The 17,162-nt window shown below is 41.3% G+C and overlaps 1 protein-coding gene across 6 annotated transcripts in view; it reads right to left on the bottom strand.

Annotated features, from left to right (window-relative positions):
- Positions 1 to 10,552, bottom strand: part of actn1 (actinin, alpha 1) — a 36,848-nt gene extending 26,296 nt beyond the window's left edge. For 4 of the 6 annotated variants that reach the window (XM_036541765.1, XM_036541770.1, XM_036541767.1 and 1 more), the window contains exon 1: positions 10,198 to 10,552. In XM_036541765.1, coding sequence (XP_036397658.1) covers positions 10,198 to 10,299 — 102 coding nt within the window. In that variant the 5' untranslated portion in view covers positions 10,300 to 10,552. The remainder of the gene's footprint in view (positions 1 to 10,197) is intronic. The other 2 variants (XM_036541764.1, XM_036541766.1) reach the window with 1 other exon arrangement.
- Between the last annotated feature and the right edge of the window lie 6,610 nt (positions 10,553 to 17,162).

Consider the following 17,162-nt stretch of genomic DNA (forward strand, 5'->3'; position numbering starts at 1 on the left):
TTCCTGAGAAGGCGGCCAGCACGTTCAACGAGACACCAGGATTTAAACAATTCACTTTCTCTTCCCTCCTCTCTCCCTCTCTCTCTCTGCTGTGTTGCACAGTTGTTTTCATTTTTCAAAAGTGAAAACATTGCCCTCTTTCCACCGCACCACACCGCCCTGACCCCCCCCCCCCCCCCCCCCCCATACTTCCCCAAATACCCTACAATCAGAGCCGTCTGTTCACAGATTTGCACAGTATAAAAAAAGGGGAGAAACACAATGGTGCATTGTAGTCATTATACTAACAGTGATTAACACCGGCCAGCATCAGGCATGAGCCAGCTGCAGGAATGGCCGAGGAGAGCAGGGGGAAGTCGCGCTCAACAAAACCCACAAGCAGGGCCCGGAGTCCCCGCAGTCGGGCCCAGACGGCCGGCTGAGCGCCCGCAACAGCCAGCGCTGCCCACCCAGCTGCGCTCCTGCCACAGGACACCTGCCAGCACTTCACACAAGCTGCTCAGCAAAGGCAGGGAGGGAGAGCAAGAGAGAGAGACCTCTCCAGAAACACGAGGGGAATGGCTCACACACACACACACACACACACACACACACGGCCTAGTCAGCAGACCTCTCTCCAGCAGGGCCGGGAGCTCAGTGCCAGGGCCTAATCTCGGCCGCTCTTGGCTGGGGAGGGCTGCTGATTGTTTCACTTCTCTCCTGGGCTGGGCTTATTAGAGCTCAGAACAGGCTGCTCTCAAGTTCTTTCAGGTGCATGTTGGGTCGAGTGCACTACAAGAAAACAAATGCTTGCACACGTTAAGATATCCAAGCACCTTGTGTCCATCATGCAGGGAATACCGGCCTTGGGGCACGTGCACACATAAGAAGATACTGCTTAAACTGTTATTGTTCAGTGGTGACATAGACTACACGTTGATGTTTTTTGTTCAGATTGGCTGCTTCCTAGTAAAAATGTAGATGTCAGCAAACAATGTTGAGCCAATGTGCCTCCATTGCTGTATTGTCGCTGGCAGAGAATTCATGATTGGCCTGAAGGAGCACTTATTCAAACACACCATACAACTATTGTAACGGCCGTCAGACATAAATAAATCAATAGTGTTTAGAGTTGTAGACAAAATTGACCTTTGCCAGGCTTGTGAATGACTGGGTCACAGCACAACCCTACAAAGAAAAAAAACTCTGGGGCCTCTTTTATAAATCAAGCATAGAATTAGTGCTAAATATATTCTGAAGCACAGACTGTGGAATTTTTGTACACACAGATAAAGTGGACATACACACATTTCTATCTGGTAATGACTGTTCAAAACTGTTCAAATGCTGTATGCTTGTGCATGCATGTTGGATTTTGGATAGATAACGGCTATAATAAAACAGCTGTGATGGGCTAAAACATGTTCAGGATGACACTTGCACACAGTTGCTAATTGGTTGCTACCAATACGGTACCAGAATATGGGACTCTTTTTCCCCTGTCAGAGACAGTTTCAGACTCTGTTTACAACACCATGCTGAATGTGCTCAGGTGACAGTGATATACAGTATTCCAGCAGTTCTGAGCCCACAAATAACTCCTCATGTGGCCCTGGTGACTAAGCAATAGAAAGCGATTTCAGCACTCACATAAAAACAGACTAAGGAGGCAAAAAATGGGTTGTTGGTGCAGGAGACATGCGATATCAGAAAGGAAATCACTGAGGCTAAAGCATTTATCACCTGCGCAGAGATGAAATATTGCATCCCGGTGACACGACAGAGCCTGACTTCCACAGCACGCTCTCTTTGTGTGAGGAAATGAATGGACTTCTGTTCAAGAGCCTTACCTGCTTTATCCTGACCCAGCCCCTCCCACGGCAGGCCGAACAGAGGTGTGTCTGTTGTGGTTTTTATTTACTCAAATCTGCTTTCACTTCACTGTTTAGAGTTTTCCATTGTTCGTCCTTCTTTAAAAACATCACACGCACGCACACACACACACACACACACACACACACACACACACACACACACAATATCTTTCTCTCTCTCCCTCTCCGATTTCCATATCTCCTATCCACTAGATGCTGGGCAAGACCATGAACAAAGCCCTGAGTATGCCCTATGCAAGCATGCAAAGCTGCAGTCTCCCTCTCACAGCAGGTCACCTTCCATCACAGTACATGTGACTATGACTGAGAGAAAACACTGACCCCGACACATTCTGGCATGACATACTGGCTCTCACTCCATTTCCGCTCCACTTCTATACAGGAAGTGCTTCTTGACCTTTCACCCTAACCCCTAACCAATCTTAAGCAGTTTCATACTTCACACTTGGGTGCAACAAAGATGTAACTTTCCATCATGGCTGCTGCACTGCTGCACGTTTCTGGTTTGAAAGTTAGAAACAAAGAGATTTGACTTTTAACTAGAATGCCATGCACAGAAACTAGGTCATTTAACTTTTCTACACACAGTCAGCTGCTCTGAGAGAAAACATACCGCCTTTTACTGGTAACTGGAGCCCTTTTGTCCAGGGTCATGTCTGCCCTCCAATGTTATGTTCAGTAAGCTTGCGGTTCTTAGACAGAAATGACATTTGGAACTCATTTAAAAAGTATGTCCAAATTTGGAACCAGAGCTGAAACACTAGGTGAAACTGTATTTGCATCAAGGCCCTGGCATTTGCAAGGTTTAGAGATAAGGTCTGGTTAATTGAACACATTTGACTTCTCAAACAGAACATTCTTCACACACAGTGGATAACTTAATATGGGGAAAAATAGTTTTACTCCCCCCTCCCCCCCCAAAAAAACTATTCGAGGGATAAAGTTGACAAGCTGTCAAAAGAGGCCAAAAGTAAAGGAAAATGTTTTAACTCTTTGATGGCTGAGGCCAGAAGCATGCATAGGCATACAAAGCTTTCCAGGGACATGAACAGAGAGCCAAACATTTTTCATTCCAAAAACAGTAAAAAAACTCTATATTTACTAATGTAGTTGCCTACAGTACCAGCACCAAAAGGTAAAATCCCCTTTGCAGTGCAGTTTGACCCCAGAATTAAAACATAAATACATAAAATTTAAATATTTAGACCCTTCAAATATGATCAATTTTCTATAAAGTGAATTGCTAAAAAAGTCCAAGATATGAGCTCAATCAGAGAAGCGAAAGCCAATACAGGGGAGATATTAGAATGGCGTCCACAAATAAGGATGATTCTAGCACTGTATGACCTCTTTGATGTATTGCATCTCATCTCATGTAAACTTCCAGGAGGAGATGCTGGGGTGAGCCAGTGCAGCTTTCTTTCATTTATAACAACCATAGACGCTTGAGTGGACACAAGAGGAATACAGCTGGAAAAGTCAAACCACTTCTGTATCGACAATAGCACGTGAACAACATGGCAAGTTAAGCACCCACCTTCTGGCCTCCATTCCCTCATCTTTCTTTCCTTCAATACAGAAAAGAATAATTAACTGGCATCAACTTCCCTGAAAAAGGAGAGAAGAGCCAGCTCACAACAGAAACGAGTTCAGCGAGATATCTTAGTTACAGCCGGACCAGTATCTGCAGACCAAATGTCAAAGAAGGGCTTCGGGGTGTAAGCTTAGAGGGCTTTCTTTTACTAAAAGCTTTTCATTAGCAGCTGAAAACAAGACATTTGGGTTAATTATAAAACTTGTACCGCTAAAGCCCTTGGCTTGTTTATACAGTATCATCTTTCAGTCCGGAGCAGGGAGGGGGTGAGGAACATATCAGGAATGACTGAGCTATGGAACTATGGCATTAGAAACATCAGAGCGTTGAATCGGGATCATCTGTCACACTCGCTCAATCTCACCATCGCTCCCGCTCTGATAATCACACTGTGACCAAGACACATAAAACCTTCTGGGACAGGCCCAATGTGTGCGGGGAGAAACAGCATAGGGACATTAATATCACAAAGTACACTCGCCGGTTGGGGGGTTGCGGGGGTGACCCCATCATTCAGTCTGAACGAGGTATGGGCAGAGCAGCGTGACGGAACTTACGAATCTGAAAGCAGGCCTGGAGGATTTACAATTATAGCACAGGGACAATGACCCAAGCAATATGGACGTGCTCAGTGCACTTTTCACCAGCTTCTCCTCCTCCTGAATTACCATACTGAGGAACTGAATTACGAATGAAGGATAAATCAGCTGCAATTTTTTAAATGCATGAGCTGTTCAGCAGCCTCACTACACTAGGATATCACAAAGGACTCCAGATAATTTCTTTTACAAATCAATAAAACAAGACAATTTTAAATTCTTTTGTGGTTTCTTAAACAATACCACAGCAGTCAAAGTCTCATTCAAATCCCGGAGAGGCTTTTTGTTATTCTTCTCTGTTTGGCTAGGAACAGACATCAGACATTATTAAAGATTATGGTATGTAATGAAAGACAAGTATCAAACACCTGAATAAAAAAATGGCGGCACTAAAAATGATGTGAGACATTGGCATAATGTGTGAGACCTTTTGACAAGAAACACTTCTATAAGACTTGACAAGGAAAATTAAATTTTCGTTTTTGTAAAACACGTGAACAGTTTTAAGCGGGCTATTGGATTTCAAACCTAAAAACGCAAGCTCTACCACATTGCTGACACCTCGTATCGTGAGGGAGAAAAAGTTTGTCTTTTCCCCACTGATTGCTCTGGTTGCATTTCTTTTAATTTGTTAACATTTATTCTGTTGTTGTTTTTAAATTGTCTTCTTTGAAAAGGGGGCTGCCATATACTTGGGCCAATAAAGGCGAAACTTTAAAAATGGTGTTTAGCTGAATTAGTCGCAAGAACCATGAAAAGGACCATTTGTACCCAGGATGACTTGGGTTTTACATATTGTCCATTATACAGCTGCATAGTTTATCAAAGTAAACCAGATTATGTACCTAACTGAAGGGACTAACAGTGGTGACTCGCTTGGGATTTGATCTTGCAATGTTCTGGTTAAAAGAACAACGCCCTACAAATAATCAATAACCCACAGTGTCACCCCAAAAGTACAGCAAAGTTAACCAGACCATGCTTAAAATGAGAGCCGAAGTATAGGGGAAGGTCTGATGGCTGACCAAGGGAGTATAAGAGAACCTGACGCATCACATGAGAGAGGGGCTCTTTCACTGAGGTGGAGGGAGGAATGGAATTTGGTCTGTAGATGACAGCCCTCGTTTGACATTCCTGGCTTTGTCACCGCTGGTATGTATCACCTTTGTTTTCACCATATACATGCAGGAACATCATAGGGAGCAGGGAGGAATCCGATGACCAGGGGCATTTTTTGAGTGGCATTCCCCCAACCGACACTGCTGCAACATAGCCTTTTCACAATGAAAACCTTTCACATAGATATGTTATAGTGGTGTATTTTACCCAGCATGCTCTTGGGCTGCAGTACCACTGAGCTAAAAAATGATTCAACAAGTGCATCAAGAAAACCTACTGATTAATTCTTAATGAAGAGTCATTAATTTGATGACTGATACAACTGCAACAAGTTTGCTGCAAACAAGTCATACAAGCAGGTTAATTATTATTATTATAATACTATATAATATACTGTAATTATTACTATTAGTATTTATTTGCTAACCAGCTTACTAGGCCTTATACAGAGTGAGTAACAGTTTTCAAAATAATTACATTGAAAATACAATTTTCAAAATACTGTGGAATCCATTTACTTGATTTTTAACTCAGGTAAATTACTTTCCTTAAGTGCACAGCAGGAATGCCCCAGTCAGACTCTGAAACTGTACACCTGTGGTCTCATGATTGGCACCCTGATCATAGCCCCAAATTGCTGCCTAATATGGCTCTGGGAAACCCACTAGCAAATCAAGGAGTTAGAGCCCATTTAATATACTGTTCCTTTTTTTACTGAATTCTACAATCAGTTATGAAAAAAACGCAGTGAGTCTAGTATATTTCTTTGTGGAATTTAGGATATTGTGAAATCAGTTAACCTTATCTGTTCACTGGCAGTGTCTCCTAGTCACTGGAGAGATGGGTGGAGGAGTGTGTGAGTATGTGTGTGTCAGGTGTGGGGAGTGGGGGCAACTCAGGGTGAAGGGATCTCTCATGCCCTAATAAGGGCATGCATGAATGACCTCACCAGCTAGATGAACACCTGCAGCCCACCTCCATCTTACACATCAGTGAATCTAAGTGCAAGTGCAACACAAGACATGCAAAGTAAGAGAAGATGAGAGAGCAGCATCTGAACGTTTCATGTACAAACAGCTCCTTGGAGGAATCACAGAAATGTGGGATGCGTGTCTCACATTACAGCCTCTCCCGGCTGCCCGGTCATTCCTTCACGTGAGAACTTCTGAAGACAGAGGAGAATTATTCCTTTATGTCTCATCGGCTTGCTGTACCACAGACACTGGTGTAAAGCCTGGAAGCTCACAGTACCAGACGACCCAGAAGCTGAATAATGGTGACACAAAGCAGATTCCGCTGGAGGCATTACAATTCAAAGATAAGAAGGCCAATGCTCCTGAGTCAAGTCGAGACATGTATGTGAAACGTCTGAGCAGCATATTCCTGCAAAGCCTGTTCTTCTCGGCAGACTTCATGCTAAATGTACAGCTTAAATGGCAATATCAAACAGAGACACAGCCACTGAAATTCCAAAGTGCATGCCACAACACACAAGTGTATATTACAGCTCATTTTAAAGTCGTCTGATTGCTTGTAGCTTGAGGTCACAAAAATCTCATTAAGCCACTCCACAAAAAACCCCAAGAAGTCCCAGAGTAATACGAAATATGAGTGTGTTACTCTGAACCTTCTTAAGGCCACAAATTCTCCAGCTTCTCTACAGCAAGGAAAAGGCAGGCCATTAAAGGACAAATTCACCAAAAAATTAATCTAATTTATTCTTCCCTGTATTCATAATGACATCTCCTGAAAATAACTGGTTTGGTTCTATTCCATTAGAGTGGAGAATCAAATTCTTACCAATTACACGGCTACACTAAAAAGTACTCTTTGGCTCTATATTTATGTATAAGAGACTTTGGATTCAGTCTCAAATTAAACTAATTTGGATTTAGAGGGAATGTGGATTGCCACTGATGTCCCACAACAACTTGTTCTTAAGGAGCTCGTGAAACTTGAGAGCCTGAAAAATTCTGTCTCATTTTACTTATCAAAATTGCCAAACTGCAATATATTCAGGAAAAGTAGTATGTCCACAGTTATTTTTAATTTATCTGATCAGAACTATACCTGGCATTAAGAATATCCATATACAGGCTATGACACTCTATTGTAAAGGTTATACATAGATAGAGATCTGTTGATAGAGTCGGGAAAGAAAAATTCAGTATAGTAAAACTCAATGCAATGCAATTTGATTTAATAGGAGAAAAAAATATGCAACCAGACTAAATTATCAACAAAGACATGATATAAAATTATCAAATAAGACGTGATATAAGATAACTCTACATAAAGAGACAAACTTATCAAGGATCTTACAACCCTACTTGCCACGCTTCTTTCCAAGTCAAATCCTTTTACTTTTAGAGTGACTGTTTAATATCTGACATAGGTAAAGGACCAATATAAAAACTCTTGAGAGCCAGACTTTATCTGCTGATGCAACTGACAAGTATACATATAACTCTCAAAATGCTAAACTAAAATAAAACTGAAAAAAACTAATATAGAGTATGTCAACATGTGTACAGAAAAAAAGGTTAAAAATGAGCAAAAATTAAGATTTCTTTGTTGTTTTCCTTTAAACCCTCAAGCAGAATGAGAAAGACATGAGCTGTACATCCCTGATTTTACAGTTATTATCACACTCCTGCACTTTATGCAAGGAAAATCTTGTCCTTTTCACCCCAGGAATCATCTGTCTGCTCAGTCTGGACTGCCCTTCTCTGTCCAACCCACATCACGTCTCTGCTGTCTTGATAAAACAGTGAACAATAACCTGAACTCTGCTCTGTGTCTACAAAGTAGACACACATGATACAATTACAGGCACAGTGCTCCTGTCACTGAGCACACAGTGTGTGTCTCTCTCAATGAGAATCAAATAACAGTGGGAGGTGCTTGAATCAACAAGACAAAATTTGTAGGCTACAAATAATTCAAAAACCAGTTTATTTTTGTAATTGAAATACAATCAAAATGCACTCCCTGCAGTTTGAAACTTTTTTTTCAAAGTATGATACAGAATGAAATAAAATGACACATTATTGATTCTTGTAAAGAATGTAAAAAGACTAATCACTTGACTGACTTTCTTCAAGCATTTCAGCCACGACTCAAGCTTCACTTCACCTATATTGGATCTTTCCATCCTTCTCCTGTTTCTCAGCCATCCACTCCACACACACCCTTTACACCATGCTAGCACCTCTATTCCCCGAATGTTAAGGGTCTCTGCCAGCCCAACTTTCCCAAGCTGCTTCAATGCTATCACCTTCTCACTGACCAATTTTTCTGTCCGTGTGACACTGGGTGCTCACTACTCTCTAACCCTGTTCTTGGGTTATGTCCCTACAGAGCCAGCTTTACTGCTTTCTCTGTATGATCACTCATTCTAATAAAGGTTTGACAAGAGTTTCCTGTAGACACTATGTATAAAAACGATTGAGTTATATCTCTTTTACGCAACAAAACGAACATACAACTAAAATAATCTTTCAGGGCTGCCTGACGACGAGTTTTATACAGTGAGGAGGTCAGTAGGCAACAGCGCATCCGTAAGAATTTGTTTTTGAACTCTGACCCCATATACCTGACTGGTGTTTTTTTACTTTCTCCAGTAGCTGTCTAACGATGACATAATTCAGGAAATTAGGAGCCGCAGCTTTCGATAGTAAAAAAAGAAAAAGGGGAAAAGTTTTCCAACAGCAGCAAGAGGGGCCGATTATTACCATTTTTGGGCAAGCTCGTTCCCATGCAAGCCCAGCCCAAACCACACCGCTTACTCGGATTCCAGAGCATTTTTTTCCCTTTTCGAACCAAAGGAAAGTGTGGGAGCGGGTGTGAGAGTACAAATATTTCACCCTTTTGCTAAATTCCTGTATGGCTGTATTGGTCATTGGTCGTCATCTCGAAGTCATCTCGTAAATGAAAGCATACTTTTTTTAGAAATAAAATATAAAGCCAATGGCAACGCACGCCGTAAAACTTAAGCTAACAGCTGTAGTGACAGTAGTTGGCCCGAGACGGTTTTAACTGTAACTTAAAGGATTTGGGCTTAGAATTAACATTATTTGTAACATTGTTTGACAGGAAAATATCTACTGTTAGCACTGCAAACCAAATCTTCTCTTCTTTCGTCACTGTAAAAGGTACAGGCAAGGAGCCAACACCCTTCCCCATGTCAATATGCGATGTCAATATATTCGCTCCTCTTTCCTGTTGAAATAATAGGGACTTTGATCGTCAAGCTTCAGTTGTCTCCCTTTTCATGAAAGGACCGTTACAAAGAGGATCAGTGTATCGCTCAAGTTTCGGGGATGGGGGAGGTATTCGGCCAGGATGTCTGCGGTTAGCATTGGTCAGAAGTATGCGAGTCTGACATCTGTTGCGCTGGGTAGGTGGGAGGACCCTATCCAGTGATACATTTTAATTGTTTACGGGGGGCGGGGATGAAATAAGGCATGGATATAATGAACATAAATAAAAGTCTTCACTAAAATCTAAACATCGTAATTAATTCGTGTTTAATATGTTTTACTTTTCTAATTACAGGCATTTTATCTCTGGAATAACAGATTCTTATCACTCACACAACTGTACAAAACCTCTAGTTGTGTAGGCATTAAATATTTGGCTGAGCACATCAGTTTAGATGTTGCAACCTCTTTAATGTCATATTTCACAAAACGATGCCTACCGTGCGAATGTATGAGTACAACAACACTTCAGCTAATGATACAATGACCGTATGGCCGATCTTCACCAACATACGATGCAACTTGCTGTCGGCTGGAATAAAACGTTTGCTCTCATGGTATATGCAGCACACGGCTTTTTAGTCTTTCAAAGAGAAAGTATCGTTTTCCTGAAGTATCGATTGCCTGCCGCGCATACACATGCTACATCCGCGCTTCTGCTGCATCAAGAGATGATATGCCACCCCCTCACAAGCACCTTCTTCCTTTTTCAACAAGCAGCAATTATTCACCGCTTAGGATCGCTTTACCTTTCTCTGCTGTTTTTCCCACGCAGGGTCCAAGAGAAGATCGCGATCCCAGTCGTCCTCTTGCTGCATGTAATCGTTGTCTTCCCCATCATAATGATCCATGATTATATCTCTGTTTCCTTAGTTGTAGTAGCTATTCCCGTTGCCTCCTCGATTATGTTGCAACAATGTAATTCTCCCGGGCGCACTCGAGACGGTGTGGATGAAATTAACGGTCCCTCGCTCCCTCACTTACTCTTGCTGACTCGTTCTTTGACTCTTTCACTCTCTGCTCACTCGCTCGACTCCTGGCCTCTTTTTTCTGTCTTTTTTCACAACGGTGCTATAGACTGGCAAGTAGGCAGGTCCTTGTGTGCCGCCGACCAAAAACTTTGCTTAAAAGAAAAAAAAAATAAACCCATGACGGAACTTGCTGTCTGATTGGCTGCAAGAGTGTCGTCTTGAGCCCACCCTTTATCCTGGAGTCAAACGTGACTGGTTTATCTAGCTGCCAATTTACGGGCTTAATGTAGGTTGACTGCGAAAATATAGGTTGACTGATTTAAGGCACAGTACCGCTTGGTGAGGGAACGCAATGATCTGGTACTGTATATTAGTGGGTTACTGGTTCGATACAGTTTATGTCGATAAATTGTTCTCACTAACCACGAGAGCAGTGCAAACAGACCAATTCAACGCAAACAGAACTACGATCAAACTGCGACTTCGAGTGCATTCCTAGCTGAATCTCACTTGTCGCAAAGATGCAAAGGTAGGCTAGTAGCCTACCTTTCCATCTGGATGCCACTCCCTTACTATTTGTAATCGTTGGCTGTTTGATATCATGTCGATATTCAAGCCGATCACCACTATACAGACGTAAAAAAGGCAAATATAAAACACATACTTCTTCATATAATTTCCATTTAACAACCCTTAGACTCATCGAAGAATGAATTCTAAGCGACGGCAAATGTTTCATTGGAACGAAATTAAATTTCATAGGCCTATCAGTTAACCACTTAATATATAAGGAAACGGGTGTCACGGGGCCGCCTGGGAATTTTGGTGAACTTCCCAGTTGCTTTCCAACTCTACCGGTAGCCTACTATAACTGAGGGCTGTGGCGATATGCATCGATATCCGCATGATTACTGTCACCGTCCAACAGCACAAACCTCAAGGAGGATCCGAATGGTTTACTATAAGATGACATAGCACAAGATGCTCTGCTACTGGCCAGACCAGACTGAATGTTAGTAGTGATATCTAAATGAATTTTCCAATGCATGATAGTAATTAATCTGTGTAAAGCCGAAAATAAAACCAAATAATTTGTCCAGATTTATTAAATTGTAACACCTGCGCATACCTTTTCCATAACTGCATTCAACGCAGGTAAAGATCTATTTTTGTTCATATTTTAATGTGTCCTTATAGCTCTAGCCCGGTATCCTAGCAACGCTGGAGTCTGAAATCGTTATTTCTCAATTCCTGTATCAATAGTTAGGCTACTATTGCAGATGCTTCTGAGATCGCTGTAGCCTACATACGTCGCTGCTCTTATTCCCTTCATGTATTTTGCGAATAAGCGTGTGTACTTTGCAATTGTGCAACCAGAAGTAAATTAAGGTCACAATGCAATTCTGGTAAAGGAGAATTACGGTTTAACAATAGATGGCATAAGTTTCTAAATAATTTCATAAGATGCTTGACGTTGCGCCACTGAGTGGGTTGTTGGGATTTTTTTCCAGCAGAAATCCTTGCGTTCTTTCCACACGCAAGTTTAAAACTCCATTCATTTCATCTCAAACACCACAAACTGCTTTCTTCCGTTACCCCCTCTGCCTTGAATTTACATTCCAATGCAGTCTGATGTAGGCTGCACAGTGGCGATGGGCCGTTGGAACAAGCGCTGTCACGTAAAGAGCGCGCAAAACGGGCCAGGTCTCTCTGCCTTGTAAGGTAAAGCCCAAAGATCTCCGATGATGAGCGGTACGGCCGGGGCCCGTCGGAGGAGGAACACGCCAGGCAGCCCCAGCCTCCACAGACGAGCAGAAAGGTGAAACTAGAGCTCCTCTTCCTTATATGGACAAACTTCCAAGGGGTGAGTGTTTGGGAAAGTGATGTCACAGATTAAGTACAGAGGCTGCCAGCTCACTGAGGGATCCCTGTTTAAAGAGGCAGGGTTTTTTCCGCAGCAGACTGCAATAAGGGGGAAATTGAATGCAAATTTGAACTTAGAGCAGCTAGACAATTCTGACAATCACATCCGTTCTCTAATACAGGGAGGAGACTAAGTAAGTGAGAACAACATTTAAAACCAACACAGTATTCTTCTGGATATTTCTATTAGATTGAAAAAAAAAAAAAAACTAAAGCTTGTATACCTCTGATATTTTTATGCCCTGTAACAGAATGCTTTTCAAACCACTGGACATCTTTCACACCGCTCTTATGTTTAGTATATATGACACAAGGTAAACAGCACATGAAGAAATATGCTATCATATTCAAGCTACTGTAAATGAAAAACATTTCCAGTCAAATTCCTTAGCTATGCGTCACAATATTTCACTTCCTCACATGTGGGGGTTTTGACATTGGAAAGACTTAACTAATGCACAACACAAATGACCTGCATTTATGGATTTACCTCAAATTAGAAGCAGCTGTCATTTTGAAATAACCTCAGTTCTGAGCACTTAGGTCTCTACCATCTCTACCACTTGACACTTAATGTCACTGTCTTTCAATTAGACATTTGAATTAATCGCCTTAGAAGTTTCTGTTTTTTGCTGTTGGTATTCATAGGAGGTATTTTAAATACCTCCACCAACGCTCCTCCGGGATCAAGGACCAAATGTGAGATTTTCTTCAAGGTCAAAGCTAAGCACTTTGCCTCAAAAATTTCCAACTGTCTGCCTGACAAAACTTAAACACTGATAGCCTAAAGAACATGCAAACAAATGTATTACATACTGTATGGGTGAAGCAGTTCTTCGTCTTTTTAAGTGTATTGTGGAACATCATAAATTGTCAGTAAAATGTTCATCGTCAGCAGGTACATCAAATTTTGAAAGTATCTAATCTGGACATAATGGCAGAAGAACAATACTGCAGTCAATCACAGTAAGATGCCAATGCAACTTTGGTGCTATGCCCTTCAAAAAACGGAAGTGGAAAAAATTTAGAAAAAATAAATCTGTCCAGGTTACAATACATAGAACTATGAAATAGGCCATAATGTGTGCCATCATTTATTTGAATTATAACTATTTAGTACTGCCCAAAAAGTCTTGTTTTCCATCTCCGTCATGTCTCATCTCTTTCAACAGTATCTAATCAGCATCACTTTTACAGTAGTCTGATGTGATTAAAATTTAGCATAACCACAGTTTATGTCATTTAAATCCATGTAGTTATTTGGGGTTCCTATGTTATCATTCTTGCATGAAACACAATTTATCACACCACACATATGCAAAAGTATAATCACCAGCAAGATAAAAACTGAAATACTTTGAAAACTCGTCTCTTTCAAAAGAGGGCATACTAACAGAAGTTCAAGAGTAGTTGAACTGAGTAGTTGAATCAGTTCAGATCGAGCAAGCCTTGCACAAACAATACAGTGGTTTCTCTTGGAGGAGACCACTACCTGGAGGAAAGACTGTGGTTTCAGTATCCCAACGCAAACAAGGAAAAGGGTTCCTGAAGTTTTTGTGTGAGGGCCACCACAGACAGACTAGCATATATGTTGTCCAGTTAAAGGCAACCCTTTACAAGCTGTTTATGGTAATGAGTGCAGCCAGTCATGCTGACTGCCTGAGCCACAAAGCCCAGAAGGCTGCATAACCGAAATGATTCCCTGACGGTGCTGTACATTATTTCCCCCCCGGTCGGAAACATTTCAGTTTTTTTTCCATGAGGTAGCCGTGCCAGGACCACCTCAACGTTCACACACTCAATTTTAACAGCCTTTAAACCACAGATACCATAGATTTGTTCAGAACTGAGGTGGCAGCATGGTGTGTGTGTACATGTGTGTGTGGGTATGAAGAGAAGGCACATTCTAAAGGGCAGGAACACATCTGAGGGAGCAGATGCGTCGTGTTCAGTAAGCTGTCCTCATAAGCACTTATTTGATTTTTATTTGCTCGCATTTTCACTACAGCTGGACTAAAGCCCGGAGCAGGAGTATGTAGACCCTCTGAAAGAATAAAATTAATGTGGGGCTTGTTGCCCATTTTCTTTTTAAATGCTGCAGTACATTTCTTGCAGGGGCCTTCCTCTTAGGTCTTGCCAATGAAGCAATGTCAATAAAACCTGACTAGCAAAATGTCTTCACAAAGCAGTGATTAAACGCTACAATTTGAAGTTGCAGCAACTTTTTGAATGATGTTTGATTAATTTGGATACACCATGCTAAATGGAGAAGTGTAAGTGTCATACAGTATACTGTGGGTAAAGGTCATATGAGAATCAACAAATTAAAGCAATGGCACATTGTTTAAGCAATTCATGATCAGAGACAAAGTTCAAACACTGTGCCTTCACAAAACTAAAAGAAAGACCACATTAGAGAGAACATCCTGTATGAAAAATGTCACTGATGAGATACTTTTTCAATTCCTGTTAGAAATTACAGTGACTTACTTCACAGTTCCTTTTTACTAACAGAAGTCACTTTCAGTTCATGACTGAGATGCGCCTGGTGAAGAACTTATACTGAACAGGTTTGGGGTTTGAAAAAAAAAATACAAAGTCAGACTTAACATACTTGAGTTTTGACTCAGCTAAACTGCCTCACAACTCACTCTTCATGTTCTCAGATGCCATTAACTGGGGTGACACCTATTTCTTACATCAGACATTTGTGTTTACATATAGCCTAGTAGGTTAAGGGCATCTGACAAATAAACAATAGTAATAGCCAACAATCCTGGATTGAAGTATGCAACATTAATGTCTGGCATAGGATTTTTATCCATAATCCTCCCATCACTATGTTCTTGACCACAATTCCACAGGGTACTGTCTCCTTGGTTATCCTGCTGAAAGTAAGACAAGGAGCTGAGCTCAGACTCGGGGCCAAGGCCATGTAACCAATTGTGTTTGATAGGATGTTGGAACTCTTCCAGCACATTCCTGCAATATTATGGCATATTTTCATGTTACTCTCCTCCTGTGTCAGAATTATTCCTTCTATGGACTATCAATGAGAATAACAGGAATATTAACCCCAAGTTTTAAGTTCGTTTTTCCAAAATATTATTTTAAGAGTGTGTCAATTTAAAGCAAACATATATGTGGCTGCCAGTGTAGCCATGGAACTGATTACTTGGGTTAGCAGACATCTTATGTTATTTCTTAAAATAACTGAAGAAATATCTTTGCTGAAATGCCCCATGCACCTAAAAAATAAGCACAGAATTAAGAAAAAAAATGAAGAAAAAATGGACCTCCTCCAGAGGGAGAGCTTCAGGGGAAGAGAGATGTTAAATTGAGGGTGTTCATTTCCTGCAGATAAGTGACCGCAGCACAGCAAGTTTACACACTAGACACTGCTGAGTGGAATGATAAAAAGGACAAACAGCATCACCAATGACATGGCATATCTCCTTTCATCACACCATTTTACCAGAAGCAGCAAAGGATATGTTAAGCCTTTGTAACTTTGGCACCATTGTGAGAAAGCCTGTGATCCGGTGCTTTCCCCTCTCTGGGACCATGGCCATCGAGACCTGCTGAGGCCATGATGTCATTTCCTCCCGAAAGGAGCCCGGGAACACAAGGAGAGAAGACGAATAACATTAGAGTCACAGAAGCAGTCATGAAATCATCTGCCCCTTGGTCAATCACAGGGCTAATAGCAGGTCAGCAGTAGTGCTGGGTGTGGCTTCATCAACCGAGACAGAACTTTATCCATTTACGGATCTCAAGCCTTTGTTAAGTCATGTTGGTGCAACCACCTTTTAAGGGTGTGAACAAACATCTGCCAAGAATGGGGAAGATTGTTTGCTTTCAGTTTTTTTGTAAGAATTTAAACGTTCCTAGAATTATTCAGCAATGCCTGAACGCCTACGTGGACTTCAGACTCATCTACAGAAATGATGTCACCAATTACAGTGCTTCTCCAAAGATGTAACATTTAAAAAAATCATCAAGATGGAAGTACTACTGCATAATCTGAAGTCCTGCACAGGATCCCCTTATTTTCCAAACTTAAGTTTACAGTGATTGCAACTCCCCTAACCATCTCAAGAGAGAAGAGAGAAAAACCATCAAGCAAATAATAAATCATAGGTTGGGAGACTAAAGCAGAAATTATCACTATATTTCACACTGACTTGTTTTGTTGATATACGTGAGTGAAATAGGAAACAGCAAACCTTCCTTAAAGACCCACCTATTGGCTGTATGTTACAGAACAGCTGGGAGACAGAACTCAGTACTTGATCTGACACGAGCGTGTACTGATGCCCCGAAGCCACATGCTTGAACGCGTCTGAGGACTGAGTAATTTATTCTGCTGACATGTCTGGTCAGAGACATGACTCAGATTGAGTAAGCGATGCACCTTCTGGATAAATTCAGGTGAAACACCTTGATCAAGCATCGGGTAGCACAAAGGACCCATGACGCTCTATAGCAATGCTCTAATGAGTGAGGAACTGCACGCATGACTCCACATTTGCACATGAACGCCATTTCAGATATAAATGTAGAGATGCTTATCACTGTGTTCTCATACAGTTTACACCAAATGTAGATTGAAATCCTTACCTTTAGAATCACCTATCAGGGGTTTTCCATCCACTTTTAAGAATGTTACCATAAGACTAAGTATTACTGGGAACATTAACAGAGGAGAATGCGAAAGACTGAGAACATTTAGTAAATACATGCTTGTACTTTCAGGAACCTTTAATGTCTGTTTATAACAAACAGTTCCAAACAGTATCACAAGAATTATTGGAGCATGG

This window comes from Megalops cyprinoides, chromosome 12, assembly GCF_013368585.1.
Source record: "Megalops cyprinoides isolate fMegCyp1 chromosome 12, fMegCyp1.pri, whole genome shotgun sequence".
NCBI classification, from domain to species: Eukaryota; Metazoa; Chordata; class Actinopteri; order Elopiformes; family Megalopidae; genus Megalops; species Megalops cyprinoides.